This window comes from Lacerta agilis, chromosome 8, assembly GCF_009819535.1.
Source record: "Lacerta agilis isolate rLacAgi1 chromosome 8, rLacAgi1.pri, whole genome shotgun sequence".
In the NCBI taxonomy this organism is placed as follows: domain Eukaryota; kingdom Metazoa; phylum Chordata; class Lepidosauria; order Squamata; family Lacertidae; genus Lacerta; species Lacerta agilis.
In genome coordinates, this window is record NC_046319.1 from 49,328,989 (window position 1) to 49,350,360 (window position 21,372).

At 49.4% G+C, this 21,372-nt stretch overlaps 2 protein-coding genes across 7 annotated transcripts in view; both read right to left on the minus strand.

Annotated features, from left to right (window-relative positions):
• Positions 1-11,526, minus strand: part of MTSS2 (MTSS I-BAR domain containing 2) — a 58,495-nt gene extending 46,969 nt beyond the window's left edge. For all 6 annotated transcript variants that reach the window (XM_033157330.1, XM_033157328.1, XM_033157326.1 and 3 more), the window contains exon 1: positions 11,194-11,526. Coding sequence is in view for 5 of the 6 variants with exons in the window: in XM_033157328.1 (XP_033013219.1) it covers positions 11,194-11,262 (69 nt within the window). In the remaining variant the exon portion in view is untranslated. The remainder of the gene's footprint in view (positions 1-11,193) is intronic.
• A 1,787-nt stretch (positions 11,527-13,313) lies between these two features.
• Positions 13,314-21,372, minus strand: part of VAC14 (VAC14 component of PIKFYVE complex) — a 74,314-nt gene continuing 66,255 nt past the window's right edge. Inside the window, exon 19 of the mRNA XM_033157331.1 lies at positions 13,314-14,213. Coding sequence (XP_033013222.1) covers positions 14,045-14,213 — 169 coding nt within the window. The 3' untranslated portion in view covers positions 13,314-14,044. The remainder of the gene's footprint in view (positions 14,214-21,372) is intronic.

Sequence of the window (21,372 nt, forward strand, 5' to 3'; positions counted from 1 at the left end):
GTGGGGTTTTCTAAAAAAATAAAAAATAAAAAAATAAAGTTGAAAAATTTCAGGTGCAAATTAAGGTAATTTGCATTGAAAAAAATTCAGTTTGCATCGGAAAATTATCTTCTACCCAGGAGTGATCTCATTTCCGATGTTTACTGTATTACTCAGCAGATATTATCCCAGCTGCTTGCAGTGCAGTTTGCAGGGCATCATCTCTCCCTCCCTGGCAAAACTGACTCGCAGTGGAAACCCTTGGAGTGCCTGTGGTTTTAACAAAGCCCTAGTTACCGGGCTGGGTCAGTGGCCTGCGTGGCGTCCAGAGGAACCTGGGCCTTCAGAGGCACAGTTGTCCTAGCCACAGAGGCCTCCGTCTCTCTGCCAGGGAAAAGCTCAGGCAGTCAACTGCAGCGCCTTTCATTTCTCACCCAGCTCATCTTCCTCCGCCTGCCCTGTGCCAGACGGACGGGTTGCCATGTCTGCAGCTAAGCCTCTCGGGGAAGTCTTTTTAAAATAAAAAAAAATTGTCTGTTGCCTACCCAAGGGAGAGAAAATGAAGATGTCGGCTCAGTGTGCAGCAGCTGTGAAAGAGGCAAATTCCATGCTAGGGATCATTAGGAAAGGAATTTAAAATAAAACTGCCAATACCATAATGCTGTTATACAAATCTATCCTGCAACTGCTCTTGAAATATTGTGTACATCCAGGTCCCCTCACCTTAAAAAGGATATTGCAGACCTGGAAAAGGTTTAGAAAAAAGATCAAGGTGAAGAAAGGCTGCAGCATTTGAGGCTTTTTAGTTTAGAGAAAAAGGATGTACGAAGCAACAAGACAGAAGTTTATAATAGCCATGCTCTGCCTTCACTGTCAGAGGCAGTATGCATCTGAATACCAGTTGCTGAAGGGGAGAGTGCTGATGAGCTCAGGTCCAGCTTGAAGGCTCCCCATAAGGTCATCTGACTGGCCACTACTGGATGCTGAACTAGATGTGCCATTGGCAAGTGGCACAGTCACAGCATGCCAAAATGATGGCAATAGCATGAAGCCGCAGCGTGCAACGGGAAGCTTCTCTCTTTTGCAGTATTTCTTGTTGCACTTCCTCATTCAACACTGCTATTCCTGTCAGGCCCAATGCCTAAAGGGATCCTGGCAGTCAGGCCCAGCAAGCCCAAAGGCTGACATCTAACCCCTGAAAGACAAGACATACTCAGGAAGGCTGAGTGTCATGCCACCAGGCAGTTCCTGGATTGAAATGGACCTGAACCATCTTGTTTGGCCACGTGGAACCTCCAGCTGCAGGAGCAGCGTGCACCCCTCAACTCCAGTGGCTATGGGGCTTCAACCCCACTTGTGGGCTTCTCAGAGGCACCTCTGACTGACCACTGCAGGGAGCAGAGGAGCCTGTGGGTGGTGTGACTAGATAAGGTGCTTAACAACAGTGGGGCCCCTGTTCTGTTTAACTCAAATGCCCCTTTCCTCTATGCTGCAGGGTCAAGCTCTGCAAGTCTGCAGTAGAAGGGCTGCTTGTGAATGGTGCCGACTGGCGGCATCAACTGTGATGCTAAGAAACTGCTTCCCTTCCCAGCTCCAGAACAGTATTTTAAAAAAGCAACAGAGGAATGTTTCATATATATATATATATATATATATATATATATATATATATATATATATATATATAAAGCAGATAGTCCAACGCAGCCATTGAGGCTGGGCAAGTCCAATGGCAACCCAGCCAGATGGGCAGGGTATAAGTAATAAAATTATTATGAATATTATGTGTGACAATTCCTCCCCCACCCCCACTTCCCCTCCCCTTCTTCTGTTGCTTCCTGCATGCCATATTCTACACCGCGAACTCCAGAGCCAAGACATCCTCTCACTCTTCATAAAGCACCATTTTCACGGATGGCCCTAGATCAGTAATAAAGGGGTAGTTGCCATTCAAGCTGAGAAGTCAGGAGGGAAGTAGGATTGAGGGGCCCACCAAGAGTTATTTTCTGCATTATATCCACCTTCACCCTATATTCCACCTTCTCTCCGACACTTTAGGCAGGAGGGCTACAGGACGAGGCCCAAGCATCTCTCCTTTCAGGGGTTTCCACCACCTGGCCCTCGCAGCCAAACAATCCGCTGCTCCTCCGGAGCCAGACAAGACTCTGCAGCTGCTCATCTTCTGCTCAAAGCGCGGAGCCAACTGTCACAACTGGCACACCTGTCACGGATGGTCCCCACTGCAGGCAGGCAGCCACTGCAGACCCCGGAGCTATTTTCAGAATGCTTTGGAGAGAGTTTTGGAAGTGCTGCCAGTCTCCACACCACATATACTCCCTCTCTCACACACACTATTTTAATCCTTAAATTGTATTTTTTTCCAGGGTAGCCTAAATATCTGATTGATCATCAATGCAGACAAGAGATTCAGAGATGGATGTTTACAGAGAAAGGGTTAATATTAAGATGGCAGTGAGCAGGGCAGAAGAAAAATAAAGTTGTGTACGAATGTTGTGCACACGAAGGGGGAGGATTAAGCATTGCCTACCACAGAGAACTAATGAATCAGCAGCGTGTCATTGGCAATAAAACACCACCCCCATATTATCCACCATATTGCCTATACTTCTGCACCAAGTAGCATAGGATACCAGGATGAAATTAATGTAAAATTAAGCCATTGTGCGTATGGTGCCCATTACATGGCATGACCAAGTCCACATTTGCTAATCTGGGAGAGAGACAAAGAGTTCCTCACAGCACCTGCTCAGATATGCCATCAAGAGAGGGAGGGAGGCTTGCCTCCTGTGCCTAAATTTGGGACTCACTTCCTCACTTGGCCCAGCCAACATGTGGTCCAGAGAGAGGCTTGTGGGCCAGTATTGTTACCCTCTTTTAAGTCTGGCTCCTCCAGGACAAATATACCTGCTGGCTGGGATAAATTGGCTGTAATATACAAGAGGACAGAAATATGAAAAGAACTCAGATCTGCAGTCACCCTTCATGACATTGTACAAAAGAAAAGACTAAGAATCCTGCTGCAATTGAGTCCTCCAAGAAGTTCATGACAACAAACAGAATTGACCAGGGAGCTGCAGAGAGGAGAGATAATAACAGCCCAGTGGTTTCATTATGTGTAACGCTAACAATGTGTGATCCCTATCCCACATTTTTATATATAAGCTAAAACCTGAAGTGAAGAATAGAGAAGACCAACAGCAGGATTCAAAAATAACAAGGGGTTCTAGGGGTTTCCGTAAATCATAAGCTAAACGCAGGTCAATTCTGTGATGTGGTGGCGAAAAGGGCAAATGCAATTCTAGGCTACATTAGCAGAAAAAAGCATCTAGAAGATGTTATGGCAACAGCATCACCCATCTCCGCTTAGGTCACACCACAGCTGGACTGCCCTGCCCACTTCTGTGTGTCACAGTTTAAGAAGGATATTGGCAGACTGGAAAACGTCCAGAGAGGGCAGGAGGCCAAGTCCTAAGAGGAGGAGAGGCCTACAGTGCTTCAAACGTGTAGCCTGGGTAAGAGAGGATTAAGAGGTGACACGATAGCCAACTTCAAAGAACTGAAAAACTGTCACAAAGGAGATGGACCAAACTCCCTTTGGTCCAATTAGCTCAGAAAGGACTACTGTGGCAGAAGCAGCCCCTCTGGGGTCTCTGTCAGAGAGAAAAGTCTTTCCCAGCCTGCTCTTGAGGATTCTTTAACCATAGTAGCTGAAGATTGAACCTGGAACCTTCTGTGTGCAAAGCATCCGCTCTGCCATGAAGAACATCGGAAGGGCCCTTCAGCAACTGGATCAGACCAAAGGGGGCTCATCTAGTCATGCATCCTGTTTGCACAGCAGCCAACTAGATGCCCCAATGGGAAACCCACAAGCTGGACTGAGCACAAGAGGGTCCTCCCTCCTGTGGTTTCCAGCAACTGGGATTCAGAATGGATAGTCAGATCTGCTGATGCAGCTGTACAGGTCCCAGGATGGAGAGGTAAGAGTTTTAGAGGTGAAAGGATTGTTGTTGTTGTTCAGTCGTTCAGTCATGTCCGACTCTTCGTGACCCCATTGACCAGAGCACGCCAAGCACCCCTATCCTCCACTGCCTCCCGCAGTTTGGCCAAACTCACGTCAGTCGCTTCGAGAACACTGTCCAACCATCTCATCTTCTGTCGTCCCCTTCTCCTTGTGCCCTCCAGCTTTCCCAACATCAGGGACTTTTCCAGGGAGTCTTCTCTTCTCATGAAATGATAGCCATCTGCAAATACCTGAAGGGCTGGTGTAGATGACAGGGCAAATTTATTTTCTGTTCTTCCAGGATGCAGGATCAACGAGTTCAAATTACAAGAAGTGAGATTTTTGAGGAAACATTAGGAATGTCCAGAGTATGTGCTGCTTTGACAGTGGGACAAACTGCCTCAGAAGGTGGCCACCTCTCCTTTGTTAGAAGCCCCTCAGCAAGGGCTGGATGGAAGCTGTGACAGGTTTCCTGCAGGGGGTGGGGGGGTCCTTTGAGATCCCTTTCCCACATGTCAAACTCCAATGTTACAGGTCGGACTCCAGTCAGCTCCTCACCTGATCTTGTTTGAGAGTTGGGCAGCAGCTGGAGCTATGCATTCTCTGTGACCTTATCCTGCCCCTTCCTTGGCCTGCACACCAAGCAGTGGACCCTGCTCAGTCCACATAGACAAAAAATAAAAAACACTCATTAACAGAGAAGTGAAACCCTTACTGCTTCTGCCCAAGGGCAAGAGTCCCAACAGTTCTCATAACCACAAGTCCTCCAAGAACGAACTGAGACACCTTGCAGGTCAAGGGTCTGAGGAGCAGGCATTGCCTCCTGGATCCAATGCTGAGGATCCACTTGAGGTTCCCTGTGGGTTGATCCCTGGTGAAGAACCCCTACAACTGTCAGAGGAGGCTCCTCACCTGACCTTCCCTGCACAGTCCTCAAGAATGCCAGCACCCAGGCAAAAATGGCCCAGTATGTGCCTATGGATACAGTCACAGGTCTACTCATGAGTATGCAATCTCTGATACTCCTTCATTTTCACTGCCAGCAGCTGTGGTTTCAGAGACCAGAGGGTATAAGGTCTCCCACTTAAGCCCCCCAGTAGCTGTAAATAAAAACGGGCTTCTGTCTCCTTGTTGAACTCCCTATGAGCCAAACCATGTTTCCAGATTACATTTTGGATCTAGAGTGGTTGTCTCTGCTTGACCTCAACTTGTCGAGACAACATAGCCCAGGCTACAGAGCTAACAAACAGCTGCACACAGGGTGTTCCTGGTGGACCCTTCAGGGTTGTCATTTGGGGATGCAACGTATCTTCAGCTGCCAGCAGTGTGGATGCTGGCTACTTTGTGAATTCAGCAGGAATTCACCAGGAAAGGAATGAATGACTCAAACAAGCAAGTAAGAAATGAATGAAGCAAACAGCTGGAAAATGAAGCAAACAGCCAGGGCAGGCAAGTTGCCTCTTATTTCCCCTAAAATGGCAAAAAAATGCTTTCACCAACTTGGTGTCCTCCAGATTATTTAAACTGAAGGTGATAAATCATGTTGACTGTGGTTGATAGACGGTTGTGGTCCAAAACATCTGAAAAGCACCAAGTTGGTGAAGGCTGGCATTGGCCAGGGCCTCCTGGCTCTCCCCTAGGTCCAGCTGCATTGGCACTATCTGTCCAGGCCCTCCATGGGGCACCCCCTGTTCTGAGAGTGGGAGGCTTCCTTCTCCCTGCCCCCACAAGGATCTAGGCCTCAAGAACTCACTGCAACCTTTTTTTGTCCTCTCCCTGGCTCCGAAGGGCTCTAGAGCAGAAAGTGGCTTCCCCACCCACCTCTTGCCCCTGGGGCAAAGCTGCTGGAAATGGGGCAGCATCAAAGCTGGAGGTTGGCCCAAAGCTGGGCTTCCTGAGAGTTGCAGCTTCGATATGAGAAGAGTTTGTAAATGGTATACAAGCAGGTGTAGGATGAGGCATCCAGTTTTTTAAGTTCCACTGAACCACCTAGGGCACCTCTCCCTTTTCAGAAGAAGATATGGGAAGGGAATCAACAGACTTCAGGAAGTCTTAAACCCCCTCACTTGCATGCTCCCTTTTGTCTGAAAAATCAGAAGCCCCTGCTAACTTTATCCACATGTAAACATAAAGGCCTCCAGCCCCTGCATCACTAACCTGGCTTGCACCTGTGTACAATTAACATCTGGAAGGGGAGATGGAAGCCTGCAGTATCCACACACTTGAAGTGTTTTGTGCACTGAGCCTGAGTGTCATCAGTGGCAGAAAATGATGCTCAATCCACACATGGGGAACTTAAAATTATGGAACATGGTGGTCTGTCTGTGCTTCAGGGATTGTCACAGTTTATCCCAATATTTAAGAGCACCTAGAAAGCCCCCCCCCCCCTGAAAGGCTTGTTCAATAAAACGAGACCAAGTGCTTGGCTACATTCTCCTTGCATTCCTGAAGCTCAACCTGCGACCTCATCATCCTCCCATTCATTCAAGGCTTAACCTTTGAGCTGCACTTTTCCCTACTTCCACTCCATTTGTAAATTCTAAATGAAATGGCAACGGTTATTTTGGCTCTCTTAGATTAATTAACAGCCTCATCCTCTCCTCCAGTGATGTCAGCTGGGCAGTCCCGGACTACTTCTCAGTCACTTAGTGCTGGCATCACATGATGGGACAATGACCTCGTGACTCATCCTACGTACGTCCACCATCCACTCTGTGGAGAAAGGGGCACAGCGGAAGAAGTGGATGCATGGCTAGGGAAGATGGCATCCTGCACCGCAACCAGAGTCAGAACTGCCCTTGCAACACACACACACACACAGGCATCGTAACTCCACTAAGAACCATCTGCTGTTCTACAGATGCCAAACCCTCCTTCTCTGGACGACAGGAGGCTGACAAACTCAGCAGCCAACTGGAAGATTAGTAGCCATGGCAAGGAAGCCAGCTCACCTGCAGCAGTGCCTGAAGCCATGGCAGAAGAAGCAAGGAGGTGGTGTGTGACTGAGAACTTGGTCCAGCTCACAAGCCTCCAGCAGCCAAGGGCAACAGAAATGCAGAAGCCGGTGCAAGCTGGCTTAATGTTTGCGGCCTCAGGAGCTGGGCATTAAGGCCAACCAAGAAGTCACAGAGGAAACAGGCCAGCCAGGCCAAAGCAGTCCTCACCGACACACAGAACAGTGGGCTAAGAAGAGAAAGGCCACTGACCAGGCACCCACACCTCCTGAAACACTTGCAGAACAGAGGCAGGAGTGCAAGGGCTCCCTTGACGCAGCAGGTCAAGTCTCCTGCAAAACCTCCAGTTCAGCATGCCTTGTGTGTAGGTGGAGACTCACGAAGGCCAGGAAAGCTCCAACCATACACTGGCAGTCAGGGAACACTGTGCTCACTGGCAGAACTGCAGGCCAAACACCTGGTGGATCATTTCTTGCAGGAATCCAAACAGGTAACAGGGGCCATGGCAGCAAGATCTACTGAAGAGGCCTATGAGATGCCTAAAATCACCATCACCTCTCTCAGCACGTGAGCCTGTTGGCAAAGGCATTAAGAGGACCAGGTAAGCATACCTTAGTGACATAGTGGTAGCCAACATGGTGCCCTTCAGAGGTGTGTTTGAACTGTGTCTTCCATCTGCCCCAGCTAGCATGGTCAATGGGACTTGTAGTTCTACAACATCTGGAGGAAACCACGCTGGCTACCCCTGTGTATGTGAAGGGCAGCAGAGAGAACACCCCCATGGGCCTCAAAGAGATTGCAGCAGTGCAACCAGTACGAAGCGCAGGAGCACCTGACTGGATACCAGAAGGCTCTATTGCCAGGCATCTTCTTGGGATGAGGGTCTACTTGGTTGAGAGAAGATCCAGCTGCAAACAGTGACTCAGCAGATGATAAGGAAGAAGAGGAGCAGCAGCAGCAGCAGGCCTTCATCTCAGGCCCTTGCTGGCTTAACAGTTTTCCAGCTGCCACACCAGGTGCTCATCATGAACAAAACTGCCCTGGCTGCTGTCCCAGGGCATGTTTCTGGCCTGTTAAGAAACCAAAGCATATAAAAAAGCAGGGACAGAAAAGCAGAACTGAGCGAGGACAGAAATGAGGAGAAAATTTAAACATGCACTGCAGGTTATAGTGGTATAAAACGAGTGCGAGGTCTGAAGGGGTTAAATGGTTGTTTTCAATTATGCAACCCGCCCTGGGACCTTTGGGTGAAGGACAGGTAATCAAACAACAATGACACAGTTTTCCTAAAATGTGGGAAGGAGTTTCTGAATGAATGGGAGTGACTCCCCAACTGATTGGAAGAGAATGCTTCTGAAGAACTCTGCTGCTTTATCTCAGAGCAAAGCCGCTGGCTTTAGCGCAGGGTGGGGGGGGGTGACTCCATCATCCTTCATCATTGGTCATGATGGCTGGGGCTGATGGGACATGATGAAGGGCAACAGCTCCCCAGTCCACAGCATTATTTAGGAAACCTCAATGAAAAACAAACATGCAGGTGCTTGGGGCAGCTTCTGGTGCAACTGGTCAGAGTAAAGGAAAGGGAGAGTACAGGCCCTGGAGAAGGCAGGTGGAGGGAGGTGGGGAAACGCTTCTCACTTGCAATTGGAGGGCCATCCTGGGCCCAGGAATAGACTCAGGGGGCCCTTCAAACATCCATGGGCTTCTAAGGATTGTATGCCAGTTTTAAGAGGAAGCCTGGTGTTTTAGGAACACCCTTGGGTGTTCAGTGGTCATAAGAGGACAGGGGAGGAGAAAGGGAGGCAACTCATCAAACTGGGCAATGAATGCAGGATCCCAGCAGCCACAGGAGCTTCCATCACCTTCATGAATTATTTACTATTATTTAAAAGATGCAAGATCCCAGCCAGTTCATTTGAAGGGAGTTTACGCTCCCAGGTTTTTACTAGTGCTTCATTCTGGTAATTACTATGATTATTATTTTAAGCCTGTCTTAGATTATTTGTTGCATTCTATTCTGCATTACGATTTTAATTGTTACAATGATTACTTTTCAAATGGTTGTCTACTGCCGTGGGAAGTGGCTCCTCAAAGATCTAGCTGCCCACAGTTCCTGAAGCACTAACAGTATCTAACAACACGCCCCCAACAATCTCTGCGAGGAAAACCCACATATGTGTGAGCACACGCAGCTCCCTCCTCACTTAGTATATGCAGAAATGGAGGGGAGGGGTTAAGTGCATATTAAGCAAGTGAGTGACATCTGCAGCACACTGCATTTTAATGCAAAGCTAATTTTGCTGAAGTAGGGCCAACCCTTGGATGGGTTGCCTCCCTTCTACTTTGTTGCACCAGTTAAAACTCAGGTTAAGTGGGAAACACAGCTTTCAGAATTGAGGCCATCTTGAGTCCCCCTTGAGAGAAGAGAAACTGGAAATCAAACTCAGCAGTAGGGGGGGGGGGGCTGGGGAGTGGGTGGGATCTGTCCAGCTCCATGATTTGATGCAGCAAGGAGAAAGGGCAACTCAAACATGGCACTTTGTGCCTGTGCCCAACTTTGACCATGAAATGTGGCTCGACACAAGGTATCCAGGAAACTGCTTCATGCCTCAGGAGCCAGTGCCAGAACTGGAACCAGAAATGCTGTGCTAAGGGTTAGAGGGGTCTGGCTGGAACAGCTGATGGAAGTTGTAGTCCAAAATACCTGGAGGGAGCTAGGCTGAGGAAGCCTGATCTAGGGGACCAAACCAAAGCTTCACTCTACCACGTCTAGCAATCTCCTCCCCAAGGCTTCACCAGCTGGATTTTAACAGCCTCCCCACTCGTGGCCAATTTCTGCAGTGGGAATTCAGGTTCATGAGGTTGTCCACAAGGTAATCCGATGCTCAATAAACTCTGCCGCCACCAATTTCAGCTGGCCAGATTTTGCAGCTTGTCTTGAGATGTGGCTCAAGATGAAGTTCAAGAGAAGAGAGGCTCTTTCTGTCTTGATAATTCCCCAGATCCTTAGCATGGGGCAGATGCCAGAGCCACCAGGGCTCACTGCTGAAAAACTGGTTGTTTGAATCCTCAAAGGTTGTTGAGCCTGATAACTTGACCCTTCCAGGTTGAATTGCCATTCTAATGTTCATTCTCCAAGAGGGTTGGCCACTTTCTCTTGCAACGCCAGTTAGGTTGCTGATCCTCACAACTCCTGGTTGCAGTCGCCCTCCTAGGGCACACATTCTTCTAGGGTGTGGATTTCTTCCATGTGGCATTTTCACTTTCCTTACCAGCCATGTAAGAGAAGTAATCTTAACAGGATTTTATAAGGGGTGGTGGAGGAGGTGGCAGAAGAGGCTCCTGCAGACTCAGGCCAGGCCAGGACAAGGGGCAACTACCTCCCTGCTGAATCTGGCAACGCAGTGAGTGCCACTGGCCTCTGCTTTTTGCTCTCCAGGCACAGCACCAACAACTTCCCCGCCCCCTTCCTCCATCTGCCACTGATCCACTCATTTCTCTCTAAGTCCCCCTCCCTCCCCTTCCTTGGTATTTAGATAAATTATCACTATGCAGAGCTTTACGGCGCTTCTACTGCGTAGGGTCTAGACTAGATATAGATAGTAAATGGTGGCGAAAGGGCCCTCTGCCCATGCTCGGAGGTATCGTCTCCGCGACCATCCAGGCTAGAACTGCTACTATGCGCAACTCTTTCCGAACCAGCGCCTGGCCATTTTGAAGAAGGAAAACCGCCTGACGGAGGAAGTCGAGCAGCCGGGATGGAGGGAAGCACAAGGCAAACGCCGCCGCCGCGCTTGAGGGAGCCTCGGCTACCCGATTTACAGCTTCGGCGCCCAATGAGTTAAGGCGACGACAGCTCCCCCCCCCCGCCATCCCAATGGTTTTATCCCCCCCCCCCAGCAATCCCTCCTCCTGCAATGACAGCATTGTCTGGGCTGGGGGGCGGCGGCAGCAGGCCAGCCTCGAGACACCCCCCCCCCCGCCATCGCGCGTGCCCATCCTCCGCGCGCTGCCTCGGGAGTCCGACAGGCCAGGGAGCCAAGGGCGCGACGGGCTCCACGGGAAGGGAGGCAGAGGCAAGCCCCCTTGCCCGCCCCTACCCGCCAGGCTTGTTTACGGGTTTCGGCCTCCCACAGCAGCAGCAGCAGCTCCAGCCTCCGCCCCCCCCCCCGTCCTCCCCATTCTGTGCAGACGGGGCGCGGCGCCGGCCGGTCCCTTCCTTCTTCCGAAGCGGCTCACCTTCATGTCGTTGACGATGGCTTGGAAGAGGCCGCCCAGCGCCCCGCACTCCTTCTCCGCCGTCTCCATGGTCGAGCGGCGGCAGCCCGTCTAGGGGGGCCAGTCCCGACACAGCCCCGCGAAGGCGAAGGCGGCGTCTCCTCCTCCCTCTGCCTAGCCGCAGCCTCTCTCTCTCTGTCTATCGCGCTCGCTCGCTCGGCTCCTCGGCGCGCCTCCCTCGGTCACTTCCCGCCACGGGCGGCCCTCCGCGCTGCCGCAGCCGGGAGCGAAGGCGATGAAGAAGCGCTCCGAGCAGTGGCCATCCTCTGGCCCGGAGCAGCAGCAGCGGCGGCGGCGGCGGCGACGACTAGAACGGCGGCGAGCCCCCCGCCGGCCGGGGAGGGGGGAGGAAAAGAGCGTCGCCGCGCGCAAAAGGGGAGCCGGGCGGACGCCTCGGAGCGACGGGGCGCAGGAGAAGGCAGCCGGAATCCGAGGGGAAGGAGGTGGGGGGGGGGGAAGGGATCCAGTCACGTGGGCGATGCGGGGAGGGGGCGGGCTGGAAGGAGGGGGAGGGGCCGCCCAGACTAGGGGCTTTGCAGGGAGAGCGGTGGAGCCGCTGCCGCTGCCGCCGCCACTCGTGGAGAGCCCGCGGGTGACCCACAACTCCGCGCTCCGCCTGGGCAGTTTCGATGCAGCGGCTTCTTCCTCTCGCCCACCGAAGCCTGGAGCTGCCGAGGGGGCCCAGAGAGACACTCCCCTCGCCACTAACAGGAGATGGAAGCTGGCCCCTTGGGGACAGGAGACACCCCTCCAGCGTCGGACCCGAAGGGAGTGGGCGGGACTCGGGAGGGAGGCCCGGTGGGTCCCGGCTACACATGGGGGGCGGGGTGCAGAGCAGTTGCGTTTTCTGGCTGTTGCCTCGAAGCTCCACGCTGCGTGGACGGGCTGGACTTTCCCCCGTCTGCAAAATGGGAGCAACCCTGCCCAACCTCGCCAGGGGAAGCAGGGTAGCACCACGTCACCCAAGCTTGCCTGCGCTGCTTGGCAGGCGCTCTCCAGAACCTCAGACCTGGCTGCTGCCGGGGATTGAACCTGCGGCATTCTGCAAGCCAAGCCTTCCGCTGAGCTACGGCCTTCTTAATTGTAGGACGCCCTGCTCAAGAATTAAGGGCCTCTTGGGTCACGGTCAAAAGGCAACCCTGAGCCCAAAGTCCACCTGCAGGGTCACCACAGAGTTACTGTTTAGGCCTTCCCATCTAGGTAGTAAGAGATTGTCGGTAGGGAGGTGCTGCTGCTGCATGGTTCTCCTCCTCTAGAAGAGGCTGCCTGTTGCATCACTGCTTGAGGACCTGCTGTCCTAAGTAGGAGGCACACCCAGATATGCAAGAGAAGCAGCTTCTCAAAAGGCAGGCAGATTTTCCTGTCACAATTAGTACTGTAAACCTTTTCAACCAGAAGGCTACAAAGTGAGGTTCCAGATTTAATGCAGGTACACAGAAGGAACTGCAGAAGCCCCTGCAAGTGAGAGCTTGCAAAAAGAAGTGTGGCTAAAAAGGGAACTTTGCCTGTGGAAATGACACTCATTGATCAAGGAGAAGCCTTTATTTTATTTTTTTTATTTTTTTTAAAAAAAACTTTTATTCATACAGGACACCAAAGGTTAAATAAAATGTCAGGGTTCAGATTACTAGGGCAAAGGACTTCCCCACTCTGTAAAGGAAGAAAATGCCATGTCTGTTCACAGAAATGAAAGCAACCAGACCTACGGTACTTCTGAGTATAACGTGCAGGATCAGGGAGCACTTTATGCAGAGTGGATAGCAGCAGAAAGAAGGTCCAGTACCTTCAGCCTGGCACACAGGATAGATTCACCTTCCAACCTGCTTTCCTCCAGCTGTTTTGGACTAGAATTCCCATCAGACCCAAAATCACACCGTTGTGTTGGCTGGGGCTGATGGAGGATCCTTTCCAGCTCTGCAATTCTATGAATTGTAGCCCAAAACAGCTGGAGGAAAAGGCTGGGTAAGTCTTGAGCAGCAAACTGGGGTTTCAGCAGGCCCCCTTGGCCAAACAGCAGTGCAAACTGGGCAAGCCCTTTGATCTCATGGCAGGGAGGATATAACCAAAGGAAGTGAAGTCCATTCTGCCATCAATCATTTTATTTGCCATACCTTTTTATTGCAAGGAGTGTTTTACAATAATACAAAGAAATCCAGGCTAGAAATACAGTTGGTCTATAGAGATCTATATATACACATACACACAGGTTAGCTTTAAGCTAAGACTGTGCAGTCCAAACACATGGTTTTTTGCGGGGTGGGTGGGAAGCAGGCAAGGAAGGTGATCCTGCTGGGAGTTCATAGTGGTTGACCTACCCACACATGGGGACCAGTGTGCAAGCCCACAGGGTTGCTGAGAGGGGTCAAGGCGCTGTGGATTTGGCAACTATTTCCCCAAATCAGCGGGGAGGAAGGGGTGCACTAGGGTTTCCCACACACCCTCCCCACTCTCAGGCTGGAAGTGGGAAGTCCTCCCATTTCTTTTTCCCCCTCTGGCAGTCACAAAAGCACGGCTACGACCATCAGATGACCATCACAAGGGAAGGCAAGGGCTCTTGCACCACTGCCAGAGAGGAAAAGCACATCCCAAACTAGACAGCAGCTTCTTGTTCCACCTCATGAGCAAACCTTGCCTGGGAGGATCAGAAAAGGCCCCCCAGAACACGCTGGCTCGTCCCCACAGCCAGGTGGCATCTCTTCAATGTGTAGCTAGCAGCAATATCCAGCCCAAGGTCTCTTCCCAACTCCAAGCCATGGAGTTAAGCTACTCCAGCTGCTTGGCTGCTTCCTCCGTGTCCCTTGGGTTCCGGCCTTCAGAAGACAGTTCTCCGATCCAGGTTCTCACCCCGGTTGGCTCGCTGGTGCCGGACCTGGAGGTGTTTGCTCTGGACCTTCTCAAAGTGTTGCAGCAACTCTGCGTAGTCTATGGCAGGGGTGGTGACAGAGGTCTTCTTGGAGGTGAGGCTGGCCTTTGGGCCATCCCTGGGGAGAAGGAAGAGAGAGCATCAGGCTGGGCTCTGTTGCCAACAGCCTTGTGGTCAGAAAGAGGGGCTGGGGGCTGGAAGACACATGAACTCTTGAGATAGTCACCACTCAGGTGCCCATGGATGCAACAGTAAAAAAGAAGGGCAGTGCTGTGACCACCTCTACTTCGTCTCCCTGCAATCATATGCAGGTGCAGCAGGACCCTTTTGTGCTTAACCAATCCCTTCGAGGAAGGGGAAATGTTCTTGAAGTTGCCACAAGACCTCCAGGTATTCTTGCTCACTACAGACTAACTCTGATCATAGAGTCATGGTATCACAGAGTTGGCAGGGACCTCAAGTGTCATCTAGCCCAATCCCCTGCAATGCAGGGATCTCAGCTAAAGCATCCATAACATGGCAATCCATAAGTTTACAAATAACAGAATTGCTGTTTCAGAGAAAATATATCTGATACTGTTTTCATATTCAGGATTTCTCTTCCCAATCTCATAGAAGGGTAAGCTAAAACACAAATATTAAAACCACAGAAATCCAGCCCAGGTGCAACGAATTTAAGCCAGTTTTAAGCTTTGCTCCACCTGAAGTTCAACACAGCTGGCCTTCAGAATAGGCAGGCAAGTGGCTGCCCAAGGCGAGGCCCCCCCCCCATCTCTGACCCCCATTTCCTGAATATGCAGCTTGAGATTGATCTTGATTCTCATGCAGAGACCTCAAGGGCAACGAGGAATAATGCCTGCCCAGCTCTTCAGTGCTCTTGAGCCATCCCCATTTATCTCAAAGTGGTGTCTGCTTACAACTTCCTTCATTCAAAGCCAATCATGTTCTTGAAAAAGATTGGTTTTCTGAACCAGAAATGTACAAGGGCTGTTTTCAACATGGAGGTCTCCAAGATCCTCACAATTGACATGTATTTTGCTTTGTTTTCGTTCACAACATTTGTGGACTGCCCTTCATAATATTTATCTTCATAATATTTATCCCAAGGCAGCATGCTGAGGAGCCTCTCCTTGTGCTCTGTAGATTGTTCTGGGGCATGCAATCAGTTCACGTGGCATGAACTAGTTTATTGCAAACCATATACACCCAAAAACTCCCCTGTGGTTGCAGATTGCAGGGGAAGATGGAAGCAGACGTGAGCAGTGTCCTGTCTGCCTTCACTCATCTTCTCACTGAGGAAGCCCTTAAAAGCTACCATTACAACCTAGACAGTTTGAAAAAGGACCTTGGGTGGATCACCCATCACAGCCTCAAGCAGAGAAATTTGCAGCCAACCAACCTCCCTCCCTATCAAGAGGGAGGGGAGCAAAGAGATTTCCCTCCATGGCTCCCTACAAATGCCAGGAATGACATGTACATGCAAGATTGCTATGTTTCCTCATGGGACAATTGTGTAGGTCTCACAGCCAAGACAAGATGCCAACTCTGTATCTGATCTGGGCAGTTTGAATCTCATCCTCTCTGCTTCCTACAAGCTCCCAACATTCATAATGGGGTAAGAAGGGCCCTTTATCCTAGCCTGCCCTTTTGGTGTGACTAATCCAGGGTGTATTTGGAGACAAAGCCCAGTGCCTGAGCTCTGCTCAAACTGCAAAGAATTTCCTGTTTGTGCGCCTCTCCCTTTGGTAAGCTGACAGCCCAGTGGTTGGTGCTCTGTGGCTCAGCACCCTGGAACTGCAAGTGGGATGGGAAGGCAAAGCAAGACGGGGGGTGGGGGGTAGATGGAGGAACAACAGCTGGAATCAGAGACAGCAGAAACAGGGCCGCTTGAGCTGCCAACCAGATTCCAGGAATGGCAGGCCTTCATCAGGGAGCAGTATCACAAGAAGATCTCCCTCCATATGCCAGCAAAAAGGCAGCTGTCTCTAGGAAGGCTCAAGCTAGCACACTCATGGCCACAGCTCTGCTCCCATAGCAGGTTTGCTTAATAGTGATAAATGGTTCTAAGTAAGCATGCTTAGGATTGCTTCTGAATCTGTGTTTGGTAACAAACACTGAACTGAGCACAGAATTGAGCCCACTCTGAGCTCACACCCTCCTGCTTTCTCCAAAATTGCAGGGGAATGTGAAACACAGGAGTGATGTAAACCAAAACTGGCACAGATGCAGACAGGTGCTTCTACAGCAGGAGAAAGAAAGGAGGCTGCTACTTCTCAGATATCTCAAATACATTATATGCTAAAAACCGGCTGTTAGCAGACACTTTTCTCCAATCACCGGCTGATTAACTGTGATGGCACAGAATGTTCATAAACATTACCAAGTGTCAGAACGTTGGTGAACTGCAGTTGCTAAGAGGAAAGTAGGAGGACAGTTTGACAAAGGCAAACCTCATTTAGGGCCTAAAGGCAAATTGGATGGGATGGAGGAAGGGGGTCCATCTGCACAGGGGGTTGCATCATACCTTAAAATAGGCAGATACACCTCACAATGACAGCTCATGTACTTAATTATGCAAAGGACACTGGAATAAATAAGAGGCCTTGCAATGTTATAATACTCTGCAACTCTTTGCATATAATATTGTCACAAAATATTACACTTATAAGACCTATATGCCCCAAGTTTAAAAGTTTGTCTTTTTTTGTAAACCACTGTGAGGTGTTTTGTTTTTTACAATCAAGCAGCACATAATTTTCATGGAATAAATAAATATTTGTGATTAGGCAACTGAACCAAACTACTGGAAATACTAGTGTTTCTATCTAATATTTGGCAAACGATATAAGGGGAGAGGGGCAGTCTAATTTTATGCATGTTTGGAAGTAAGTGCAGCAAAATTCTATGGCCTGGATGTGCCCAGGACCACAGCCTTAGTTTTAGAGAGAGTTAAAGAGAGATTTCTATAGCAAAATGCAATTGGTAAATGAATTGGGGGTTTTCATCAGCTCTCTCCCCCTCCACAGGAGGCAGCCAGAACCACCCTTGTTCTGAAGCACTGACTCTAGTCAGCAGGACCACAATGGGCTCCAGATGGGGCCTACTTGTTGTCGCTAGAATTGCTGGGCAAGAGCCGAACCTGGCAAAAATGTGGCATCTCTTGTCTCCAGTCCTGGCTCTACAGCTTGCAGAGGAAAACACTCCAAAACCTGTTGGGGATACTTTGCTGTAATCTCAAAAGTTGCAAGAGAGTTTAAGAGAAGTGTCGGTCAGTGGCGACCTTCCTGCTCCTCCTGCACAGCAATTCAAACCACTCTGCCCTTTCCCCTGGCTAATCTGTCACTGATCAACCCTTCCTTTATATAAGCCCTTGCCCACCGCCCCCAAACAAAGCACATGATTTGAAACACTGGAAGCAGAGCAAGCAATCTGGTCAGATTTGCCTAACCTGCTCTGATTGCAGGGTGAGGATGCTTTAGATTCAGATCTGGGGTTGTGTGTGTGTGTGCGCGTGCGTGCGTGCTGTGCATACCCATAGCGTATACAGGGTCAGCTCCAAACAAAACAAAACCTGCTGTTAACAGTTATCAACTTTGCAAATCCCCACCAGACACTCGCTTTCAGCAAGTGAAAAGAGACCTCCAAACTGCTGCTAACCTAAGCTGGTCCAAGAAAGAGAGCACTTCTCCAGTTCTATCTGCCTCTTTCCCTGGGTTCATGGCAGCAGCAGCAGCAAATGCCTTGGAAATTCATTTTCCACAAGGAAAGATGTGAAATATCATAATGGAAGAGTTTTGTTCTTGGCAACCAGCAGAAGGATGTTGCAAGAAGTGGGAGGTGGAGAGGATGGGGTTCCAAAGGGATGGAAAGACTTGGAGGATGCCAGGCATTGGAACCCCTATGGTTGTCGCCAATTGAAACAATTACAATTAAAATAATAAACATGGATAGACAGCGGGTGACCTATAGAGATTTGTTGGACTTTTCAGGGAACGAACCCGGATTGAAACCACTGGAAGAAGTAAGGAGCCAAATTACTGATTGGCTTCAGTATCACCAATTACATGATATGTTTAAATTAGATAAGAAAAATTATTGTTGTTGTTTTGAAAACCAAAGCTCACAATTTGAAAAAGAGCTATTGATGAACAAGGAAAAATTATTGTCCAAAATGTATACACTATTATTGGAATAGGAAACAAAAGATGAGCTGATTAAAGAATCAATGACACACTGGGCAATGGATATAGGATATAATATAGACTTAAACCTCTGGGAGAAACTTTGGGAAAAACAATCTGAAATTTACTGCATGCTACACACTGAAAGAGAAATATATGAAAATGATCCATAGATGGTATTTAACTCCGAGTAGATTGGCTAAGGTGTATAAGGTGGAATCGGACCTATGTTGGAAATGCAAAGAAGTAGAAGGAACTTTTTTCCATATGTGGTGGATATGCAAAAAAGTTACAAGTTTATTGAGAAATGATATATAATGAGATGAAAAAGATGTTTAAAACAACTTTTTTAAAAAGCCAGCGGCATTTCTGTTAAAAATTATTCAAACAGAGCTTCCCAGGAGTCAGAAGAACTTATTCATGTATGCAACAACAGCGGCCCAGATCCTGTTAGCCCAAAAATGGAAAGTGAGAGGGGTCCCTAGTAAGGAAGACTGGCAATTTAAGATGATAGAATATGCAGAATTAGCAGGCCTAACAAGTAGAATATGAGAACAAGAAGAACAGGTATTTAAAGAGTGGAAATTTTTTTGGTCAAGTATATTGAAAATCATTGTTCCCAGTTAAAGTAATTCAACAATATAACATATTTTGAACTGATGTAAGATAGGAAAATTAAATTAGATGGATATATTAAAATATGCAGGAACGGTAGATAAGTTAAATGAACCTTGGAAAGCAAGGGAGGGAAGTCAATGAATGTATGGTATAATAAAACATGTTTAATTTGAAATGTAAAATTTGAAAATTTAATAAAAATATTAATAAAAAAGAGAGCACCCAACCTCCCAAGGGAGTCTGTTCCACCGTCGAACATTGCTTACTGTCAGAAAATTCTTCCTGAAGTTTAGGTGGAATCTCCTTTCTTGTAACTAGAATCCATTGGTTGGTTCGAGTCCTAGCCTCCATCTTCCATGTTGACGGCCCTTTAGATATTTGATGATGGCTATCATATCTCCTCTCAGTCTCCTCTTTTCCAGGCCAAACATAATAATTCAAATACTGCTTTGGAAGGGGGAGGGGGTGATATCACAAAACAGCTGCATTCTGTAATAGCTACAGCAGCTGACCCATCTTCAAGGGCAGCCCCACATGTAGGGCACAGCAGTAGTCTAAACAAAAGATTACAGGAGCATAAATATCTCTGGCTAGACTCTTTGTCAGGAGAGGCTGGCACACTAAGCTGGCAAAATACAAGGTGTGCTACTGAGGTCCCTTGTGCTTCTATAGTGGCAGCAGCTAGATCAATAAGCTCCAACAATCTGCACACACGATTCCTCAAGAGGAGTGTGAACACCATCTCCTCAAACAGCCTCTGTCTTGGTGATTCAATTAGGGCTTCTAATGACATCAGGCGATTGACTGGTTGGTGGTCACCTTTGCCAACTGGCAAAGTTGGGCCCTGGGGGTGTGGGGAGATAATGAACTTGCCCTCTGGGTCAAAAAGGTCCCCCTTCCCTCCCCTCTCCCAAGTCAATGCAAAACGTTTCTTTCTGCAAAAGGAGCAATTTGGGAAGAGATCTGCTACCTGATCCCTGCAATGAAATGGAAAAAGCACCAGGGAAGGGTTGGGGGCAGTAGGAAGGCAAGTTAATGCTGCCCATCTCCAGCTAATTCGGGGAGGGGATGCTTTTCAGCTGCATTTGTTATGAAAGTCACTGCCAATGTTTAATGGAATGTAGGTCACAGTTAATCAGATGTTCAGTCTGTCTGACAGCTCCGAATATTCAGCAGTCATGGGAGAAAAACGGCATAGAAAATACACAGAAGAGAACAGCTCACACACAAAGTGACCCTCCAGGACCCCCAAGCCTGGGGGCGGAATTGGGCTGTGTCACAGTGACACCAATCTGGGATAGGAACTGACATTAAAGAAATAGGGGAGGGGCAGACATCTGATGGGATTTGGAGTCCAGCACCAACACCCGGCTCCCTGGTTTAGGCATTTTTTTTTAATGGATCTTTGGACATGGACTCGATTCCCCAGTGCATGCACTGGGCTTCTCTGAAAAACAGCAGCACAAAAAGCTGCTGCCCTTATATGCAAGAATCCTAAAAACCTGAAAGGGAAGGAGCCTTCCAAATGCAGCTGTACCTGAAGGGAAGAGGAGGGAATAGGAGAAAAGGGGAGGGGACAGCTGGTGGCTCCCCCTGCCTTGCCCTGCCAGACGACAGCCTCAACAGCAGGCAGTCTGCGCCTGGAAAAGGAGGAGGAGGAGGAGAGAGCTGGCTTTTTGCTGCCTGTGGTTCATGCAGGATCCCCAAGGAGACCTAAACAACCTCCCCTGGCACGCTGATGGGAACGGGCTCCTTCCCATCTCCTCCATGGCTCTGCTTGTTTCCATGGCAATACCACAAGGGAAAGTTTCCATCCCAGATGCCAAATGCCTGTGGATGAGGCACAGCCCTCCGAGGCTGACCAAATATAGACAAAACTCAAAAAGTGCTTCACTGTGCAGGGCAAGGAGGGTGGACCTGAAGTCCTCCCCCCTCTCACAAACAGCTCCAGGAACGACTCTCCAAACACCCTTGGGGGACTTGCCTGCTGAGAGTTGCAGCCCTCCACCCAACTCAAGGACTATGGCCCCTGGAGGCCTCCCCTGAAGCAGAAGTGCCATAGAAAAAAACTGGAGGGTTCAGATTGCTGCTCCCTTTATGCCTCTCTGCCATGGGGAAAAGAGAGGCAAGAGGCCAGTCACCACCACCACACAGAGGGACTCTGCAAGAAGTCTGAATGGCAACAGATGTGGGCCTCAGCTGGGTCTGAAGGTGACAAGCTCAAGGGGCAGGAAAAGCCAGCAGGGGAGCTTCAACTTAAGGCAGAGCCCAGGCTAGAATACCCATGCAAATTATGTTTGCATGGGGGTGGGATGAGGCATGGCTGGCCTGCAGGATCTGGGCCATGCACAGGGATCCTTCCCCTTCCCCCAGCACCATGTGCTGAAGTCAGGGCTGGGCACTGTCGGCACACAGATGTAATACCCAGTAGTGGTGCCAGGCCAGGCGGACGCTCCATCAATGCTGTTTAAAACTAAC